The 8,746-nt window shown below is 31.6% G+C and overlaps 1 protein-coding gene across 1 annotated transcript in view; it reads left to right on the top strand.

The window, feature by feature from the left end:
• The window catches only part of LOC105461501, an 18,794-nt gene that overhangs the window by 8,333 nt on the left and 1,715 nt on the right, over nucleotides 1-8,746 (top strand). The window contains exons 12-29 of the mRNA XM_011707999.1: nucleotides 8-39; nucleotides 293-910; nucleotides 1,291-1,446; nucleotides 1,804-2,287; nucleotides 2,423-2,661; nucleotides 2,900-3,264; nucleotides 3,434-3,711; nucleotides 4,176-4,363; nucleotides 4,557-4,727; nucleotides 5,023-5,172; nucleotides 5,244-5,322; nucleotides 5,436-5,947; nucleotides 6,167-6,325; nucleotides 6,444-6,743; nucleotides 6,851-7,034; nucleotides 7,344-7,500; nucleotides 7,774-8,030; nucleotides 8,129-8,746. Of these exons, the coding sequence (XP_011706301.1) occupies nucleotides 8-39; nucleotides 293-910; nucleotides 1,291-1,446; nucleotides 1,804-2,287; nucleotides 2,423-2,661; nucleotides 2,900-3,264; nucleotides 3,434-3,711; nucleotides 4,176-4,363; nucleotides 4,557-4,727; nucleotides 5,023-5,172; nucleotides 5,244-5,322; nucleotides 5,436-5,947; nucleotides 6,167-6,325; nucleotides 6,444-6,743; nucleotides 6,851-7,034; nucleotides 7,344-7,500; nucleotides 7,774-8,030; nucleotides 8,129-8,746 (4,947 nt within the window). The remainder of the gene's footprint in view (nucleotides 1-7; nucleotides 40-292; nucleotides 911-1,290; nucleotides 1,447-1,803; nucleotides 2,288-2,422; nucleotides 2,662-2,899; nucleotides 3,265-3,433; nucleotides 3,712-4,175; nucleotides 4,364-4,556; nucleotides 4,728-5,022; nucleotides 5,173-5,243; nucleotides 5,323-5,435; nucleotides 5,948-6,166; nucleotides 6,326-6,443; nucleotides 6,744-6,850; nucleotides 7,035-7,343; nucleotides 7,501-7,773; nucleotides 8,031-8,128) is intronic.

Raw genomic sequence — 8,746 nt, 5'->3', positions numbered from 1 at the left:
TGATTTTGTTGACAAGTATCACAAAGAAATGGAGGAGTAGTAAGTTATCTTTATAATATATTAATTATGCAACATTGATTCACAAAGAAAAATAGAACACAACGTTCGAATCGGACAAATAAATGGGATATATTAATAATGTACTAATATATTAATATGTATTACACATAACTCCGTAAAGTATTTTTTTATTCTTTTTGGCTATGCATAATGTTATTTAAAAGAGATTCGTTGGATATGTATAAAAAAAGATCATTTACTTTGATTTATAAGCATTTCTCTCTCCTTTTAGCTACGGAGAACAAAGTACAATAGCCACAATCCTCGATGGAACGTCGCAATGTCTCACTACCACTGAATCAATAAACAAATTCGACAGACTTATAAATAATCACAGGGAGGACTTTACGTCGATTCAACAATCTCTGGAGCGCTCCTTAAAGATTGCTCAGCATGAATTGGAACTGTTCAACTCCTATTCGGCATCTATAATTCAACGATTACGAAAATACGACGAGGCAAAATTTCCCCTACCCGAGAATATAATTCCTAAAAGTTACATCGTTTCCGTCACGCCTTATTTTGAAGATGAAGATGCTACCTTCGACGGAAAGGTGACAATCAAAGCCGATGTTAAGCAACATCCGACAAGCCAGATCGTTTTACACTGGTCGGGAATTGAAATTAAACGACACAATGTGACATTCAAAGTGAAAAATAAGAATATTATGAACAAAGTCCTGAAAACAAAAATCAAAGAGCGATATGACTTTCTCGTGATATATCTTGAAAAAGAACTACCCAAAGACGCGGAAGTGACCATTGAAATCGAATACACGAGTTCTTTGAATCCGGCAGAGCTTCGTGGCTTTTACAAAAGTTCTTACGTAAACGAGAACAATGAAACGAGGTAACGTTGAACATTATTATTGTATTCACTAAATTTGCGTCAAATATAAGTTAGCATTAAATACTTTCTCAGAATATCTTTCTTCAGAATATCCTTTCAGTTTCAAGGAACTTTTATAAAAATACTGAGGAAAATTTCTAAAACCTAATGTATTTACTATTACAATTTATTACAATTCAGTTGACAATAATCCTTCAACAATAATTCTATCTTGAATCTTAAATTAAATTATCAGTTTTATTAAAAATTAAATTCAAAACTAAAGGGAGATAGAAAGTGTAAAATAGCATTTTTCAGTGTCTTATATATCTATATTCCCTTTTTATTTATAACTAAAATTCCTACGTTAAAGATTGAATGCGAAATGTTTGATGTACTAGATGGCTTGTTGCCTCGCACTTGGAACCCGTTGGCGCTAGAAAAATGTTCCCTTGCTTCGATGAACCAGCAATGAAAGCGACCTTCACTGTTGAAGTTAGCGTGCCGCCAAATTACGAGCCCATCAGTAATATGGTGTATCAGGCGCTCCTAATTGGGTACGTATAAATTTAAATGTATTTCTTAAGGAGAATATAATTCGAAGCTTTCTTTCTCACAATTTTTTAATCAATCGTAAATACGTTTACTTTAATATTATATTATTTTTTTTTTCTTATCTCCAAAAGAATAAAAAATCTGACAGTATTAATATTAATATATCTTGATACAGAAAAATGCTTGAAAGATGTTTTTTTGAACTTCATAAATATTTGAAATATAACAGATATTACAGTGCGTTAACAATAAATATTATAAGTGCATTTTCCATTGTGAGAACAAAATTATAACACATGACTCTTACAAAATTCCATCGAAACACAAAGATTAAAATAATTTTTTAACAATTGTTGCAGCGATAATCGTACAACATACACCTTCTATGAGACACCAAAAATGTCCACGTATTTAGTGGCACTTATTGTTTCCGATTTCAAGTCTAACTCCACAAGAATGCAGGATGGAACTACATTGTCTGTACATGCACGTACCAATGCCATCGATCAAACCGATTACGCTTTATCCATAATATCGCCATTGATGAGCTTCTTCGAAAAAAGATATAACCAGAAATATCCGCTCTCAAAGCTTTCTATGGCTGCACTGCCTGATTTCGGATCAGGCGCAATGGAGAATTGGGGCCTTTTAACATACAGGGAATCGAGCATGTTATACGACGAGAATCACTCGCCGATCACAAACAGGCAGGATATCAGAAACGTGATTGCTCATGAAATCTCCCATCAATGGTTCGGAAATTTGGTCAGTCCTCGGTTGTGGAAGTATTTGTGGTTGAACGAGGGATTCGCTCGATACTTCGAGTATCGCGCTCCTGCTCGTGTACGTAATTAAAACATATAATGCCGATTTATGGAAAATCTCGTGAAATTTAAATCTTTAGTAAAATGAGAATACTGCATTATGTTTAAACGATAAAGATTTTCTTAAATAATAAATTTACTACTTGCATTTTAGGTATTTAATGACACGACGTCGGAATCGCAGTTTGTAGTGGACCAAGTACATTCTGCTTTCAAGGCAGATAGTTCCAAATCTGCACATGCCCTGAGTCACGATGTAGCATCCCCTGAACAAATTCGAAGTATATTTGACACAATCACATATGCCAAAGGTGGTAGCATATTAAGAATGGTCGAGAAAACATTTGGTACCGATGTATTGGATAAAGCATTAACTGATTATCTCAGCAAAGGGTATGGGACAATAATGTTTTTCTTATCACAAATATTCTTTTTAACGAATAGGACCTTTTCTAATTATAATTAATAATTGTTTACTGGATTAACTGTTATTCGAACATAGATAAATACAGCTATAAATATTTATTTGGCAATTATAAAATGTAATTAATATTTGTACATTTCTAATTAATTGTATAATTATCTTAACTGCCAAATTAAAGTATTTATCACTTTTTAATTAATTTCTTAGACAATACAACTCTACCGAGCCCGACCACTTGTATGACTCACTTCAACAACAGATAAATGAGAAGGGACTGAAAGAAGATATTAAAGTCATCTTAGACACATGGACAATTCAGCCTGGCTATCCCATCGTCAATGTCCACGTTTCAAATACATTTATAGTTATGAATCAGAAACGTTTCTTCCTTAAAAAAGAAGAAGATAATTCTGATACTACTATGTGGTACTACATTCCAATCACATGGACATCAGTTCAGAATAGTTCAAAAGACTCTGATACCACGCCGAAATTATGGATGAAACATAGAATAACAAGAGTACTAAACCCGTTACCCAACTCACTTTTAATCTTCAACAAGCAGCAATCAGGTAATTAAGCGAAGCAAATTATAAATTGGCACGAATCAGAAAGAACAATAAATATAACAATTAGCAAAATTTCAATATTGTTAATTATTTCTCATTTTTACGCACTATTCGATGATATTCGTCATTTTAAAATTTTTGCATTTACAAAGATATACACATTTGTTTCCAGGTTTTTATCGTGTAAATTACAAAAAAGAACATTGGATGGAGCTGATTGATTATCTTAAAAATGAGAATTTTGAAACAATTGACGAAATCAATCGCGCAGCATTAATTGATGATCTTATGAATCTTGCAAGAGCAGGCTACATTGATTACAAAATTGCCATATCCGCTACAATGTATTTAAAACAAGAAACTAGTTATTATCCCTGGATTGCGTTCTTCAATAATCTGCCCTATTTGAACAATCGTTTTACGGGACGCGATATTGAAGGCTTATACAAAGTACGTATATTACATTTATGTATAAATTTATATGTATTATAATTAATATATTTTATATAAATTATAAATTAAATTTGCTTACATTTTCTTTTAATTTATTACTAAAATATGATAATTACTGAAATTTTTATAGATTTTTTTATATAATCTATATCTTTGTTTTAATTTATTTGTATTTATTATAATTTATATATAAAGCACACAAGAATTATATGAAAAGAATTTATTTATTTTAGAATTTTAAATTTATTAATAGCTCCCAAGCTTCTCTTTTTCTTTCAACTTAAATGAAATTTCTCGATTGTGTATATTTTATTAACATATTTTTATATAAAATTCTATTTTAAGTTACAAATCTGATTTAAGCTTTCTAATTATTATTTTGTTTTCTTTAGATTTATTTTTATAAAAACTTCTGTAAATAATTTTACAGAAAAAGATTAATATATGTATGACTTTTTCAGAATTGGTTAACATCGTTAGTAGACAAAATTTTGGGAAATTTAGGAGGCTTTGGGGATGATAAGGAAATAGACGACGATCTGACTATGATGTTAAGAAAACATACTCGCAATTGGGCCTGTAAATTAGGTATCGATCGTTGTATATTCACGGCTCTAGAATATTTCCAAGAGAAACAACATTCGAAAACGTAAGTTCAAATAATAAAATGTGTTTTTTGTTATGTTTGTTAGCATAAGGCATAATGTATGTAGAGTTACATAATCAAGCTCATGTGTAATTGTATGAAAAGTAGGTATAGAAAAAAATACAGATATAATAAATAAAGATGAGATATATGTAATATCATATCAACGAGATTTAAATTATTGATTTTTTAACAGAATACCTCCGAATTACCGCGACGTCGTTTACTGTACAGCCATGAGAAAGGATAAGACAGATTATAGCTACAAATTTCTCTGGAAAGAATATTTGAGTAGTAATGTGAACACAGATAAACTTGTAATTCTTAATTCGTTGGCTTGTTCAGAGAACAAAGTTGTTTTAGAAACGTGAGTATGCATAATCATATTATCGTCTGTATCGAGCAATCAACAAAAATAATTGATTGTCATCCATAAATTACATTTATTAATCTTAAAATTCTATCAAATATAAATAATAATATAATATCATACGTTGGAAATTACAAAGATGCAATAACTTATTCCACAAATTTTTTAATACTTATACGTTTGATGCCCTTTTAATAACTGCAAGAAACGAACAATTTATTAAGTAGTTTGAAAAATAATTGCAATGCTAGATTAATTGCATTAATAATAACGTTTTTTATATTAAATTAAGATTATTGCAAGAAGCAATCACACCGAATTCGAATATACGGTACCAAGATAGCGCAAAAGTATTCTCAAGCGTTTACGATGCAAGTTTAATTGGCGTTGAAGTCGTGATGGAAGTGATTGAAAAATATTACGATAATCTATTGCAGCGACAGTAAGTAACTTTGCATAACAATAAAAAAAAATGCCTAAGAACGCAACATAACATATAATTTTCGATTACAGTTATAATGATTACACAAAAATCGCAAATATAGTGAGCGCTTTGGCAAGCAGATTATCCACCAATGATCTCTTTGAAAAGGTAATCTGTCATACATATATTCTAATTTTAATAAAACGCAAACTATTGTTTAGAATTTTTGACAATTAATTAACCAATATCTGTTTAATAAAATTTATCTTTTTGATTGGCAGTATCAAGGATTACTCGAGTGGCTGGTTGACAAAGAACCAGAATTCAAAAGATACGTCGATTCCTATTTGGCAACGGCGAAATATGAATTCGATTGGTACGACACTAAAGCGCCGGTAGTTTTTGAAACATTGGACAATCTATTTTTGAGCAATACGCACCGCTTGCCGAAAGCGCTTGAGCCGAGACTGTATGACATACATCTCACACCTCACATGGAAGAAGGCACCTTTGAAGGAAAAGTGAAAATACACATGGAAGTTCGGGAAAATACGCCGTTGATAGCTCTCAATTCTCACAAACTCGATATCTTAAATGTCAAAGTCTTCAGAAATGGCGCAGAAATACAGTTGGTAAATTATACGACTCATATCCCGCAACAACTAAGGATATATTTGTCCAACTATGTACATGCGAATGAGGAGATAATAGCGGAAATCGATTTTAACGGGACTCTTAATGACGATATGAACGGATTCTATCGTAGTTCATATCTCGACAACGGAGTGCAACAGTTAGTATAACATTCATTATAATATTTAATAATAAATAATACATAATATCTTGATATAATTTACTAAAAAAAAAATAAAGGTGATTTTGTAGTTTCACTTTTCAACTTTCTAATTAAACTCTCATTAACTTTAACTCATTATAAATGTTAATGCGCGAAAATAATAATATATTTAATTACATCAGTTTATTAATATTTGATATGTCTGTTCTTTCACAGCTGGCTAGCTACAACACAATTCGAGCCTACGTATGCTAGACAAGCTTTCCCCTGCTTCGACGAACCAGCGTTTAAGTCGAGGTTTACAATTAACATTCAAAGGCCAAAGAATTACTACAAATCACTGAGTAATATGCCACTGGAAAAAGAAACTCCAGTGTAAGTATAAATGAAAATATATTTAACAAATTTTTGAATATTATGCGTCGCATCAATTTCGAGTGTAAATAGTACGTAAGTCAATAACTTGATGTTATTACAATTATCTGTTATTTAGGAACGATGAGTATGTATTGGACACATTCTACACTAGCAACGTTAATATGTCGACATATCTGGTAGCGTTTGTTGTCTCCAAATTTAAATCTACATCCAAACCTGATAACGAACATCTCAACGTATGGGGTAGACCGGAAGTCGCATCACATGGCGAACGCGCTCGAATCATTGGCATGCAGGTTATTTACGAGTTGGAAAATATTACCGACATCGACTTTCCTTTGCCTAAGCTGGACTTGATAGGAATTCCAGATTTCTCGAACGGCGCGATGGAAAACTGGGGCCTTGCTACTTTCCGGTAATATTATTATTTTTTCTTAATGTTCGATGAAATGCGTATGTGTCATCTATTTAGATTTTATATAGCTAGTTTCTCTTACTGTAAAAATAATCTGATTCCTTCAGCGAGTACGGACTTTTCTTTGATAAAAAAGAAACTACATCCACATACGAAAAATACGTATCCAACGTAATAGCGCACGAACTTACTCACATGTGGTTCGGAAATCTCGTTACTTGCGAATGGTGGGATTACATTTGGCTCAACGAAGGTTTCGCGGAATATTTCGAATGGTTTATATCTGAGCAGGTGCGTAATGATTGATATCCCTATTTGTATATAAGAGAAGCCATAATTTCACTTTTGAAAAATATGAATTTAATCACAAATAAAACTTTGTTTTTCAAAATGAAACAAATCTAATTTATAATATTTTTCCTTAAAAATTCGTAAAATCAACCAACTCTCATTTTAATTCTCTTTAGAGTTTTGTCAAATTTTTAAAAGAACGTACCAATTTAATATAAAGATTACAAAGCTGAATTTTTCAAATAATGAAGAAGATACAGATATTATTATAAATAACAAATACAATAATTTTAATTTGCATTTTCCTAGATACACCCAGAAGATAAATTCATGGATCAATTTGTGGTTTACGAGCTGCATCCTGCTCTGGCAAAAGATGCTTCGACTTCAACACACTCAATGACAAATCGTGTCAGGACACCAGAAGAAATAGCTGATATTTTTGATTACGTCACTTACGGGAAATGTATGTATAATATCGTATGTAAAAATCATAATTAAGAATCTACGTAATGCATAACTAAACGTATAAAAACTTATGCAAAATTTAAATCTGTTATTACTATAAAAAATGTACTATTTTAAACTTATTATTCCAAAAGCAATTAATATCATAATGACGTTTTGTTTACAATTATAAACTTTACTTTATTATTAAATTAACTCATATATATTTATTGATATCAATATTCTGCTAAATACATTAATATTAATATTAAAATATTTATGTTTATTTTAGCCTCCAGTGTCTTGCGAATGATGTTCAATGCATTCGGCCAAAACGCTACCATATCGGCACTCCGTGATTATTTAACGAAACGAATGTACAGTACGGCACGTCCCGCGGATTTATGGGAAAGTTTCGAGTCATTTGTAAAAATACCAATTCTCAATAGAGATGCAAGCGTCGAGGAAGTCATGAGTACTTGGACGGATCAACCGGGATATCCCGTCGTGAATGCCACATACATTAGTTCCATACTAACGCTTTCTCAGGTAACATTATATTTAATTTTATTATGTCGTTGTTCCGGTCTTTTCTTAGATCTATTTTTTTTTTATTTTATAATTCAATTTAACATGTTGTGTTGCAGGAACGGTTCCTAATAAATAAAAATAAACCTGACGATGAGCCTAAGTTTAGTGAGTTTTACTGGATACCAATTACTATATTTGTTCAATCCAACATGTTGAACGACAATATAACTTCAGAGGTCACATGGCTAGGATCAACACCTCAGACAAAAATTATTAATTCTAATAACGATTGGTTCATTGTAAATTACAAACAAACTGGCTTCTACCGTGTTAATTACGATCCTTTCTCGTGGAAGAAAATAATCAACCAGCTAAATAATAAAGAATTCGAAAAGATCGATGTCTTGAATCGCGCGCAAATTATAGACGATCTCTTCAACCTGGCTCGCGCTAATTACGTAGATTACGAATTACTGATGAGCGCATCGACATATTTGAAACAAGAGAAAAATCATTTACCCTGGAAAGCGTTCTTCAACGGCCTCTCATATGTTCATGAGAGATTTGAACAGCATAGTACTGGAAACAACAGTCAATTCCTGAAGGACCTAAATGGATATCTTTTGGATTTAGTATCTGACATGTATGATAAAGTAGGATTTGAAGATTACGCACTTGAGAAACTTTTAGACAAATTGAATCGAGAAATAATTCTCCAATGGACTTGCAAGTTA

The sequence above is a fragment of the Wasmannia auropunctata genome, unplaced genomic scaffold, assembly GCF_000956235.1.
Source record: "Wasmannia auropunctata unplaced genomic scaffold, wasmannia.A_1.0 LD286321.1, whole genome shotgun sequence".
Classification (NCBI taxonomy): domain Eukaryota; kingdom Metazoa; phylum Arthropoda; class Insecta; order Hymenoptera; family Formicidae; genus Wasmannia; species Wasmannia auropunctata.
Note: the sequence above shows the minus strand (reverse complement) of the source record. Positions and strands in the feature narration are given on the sequence as shown.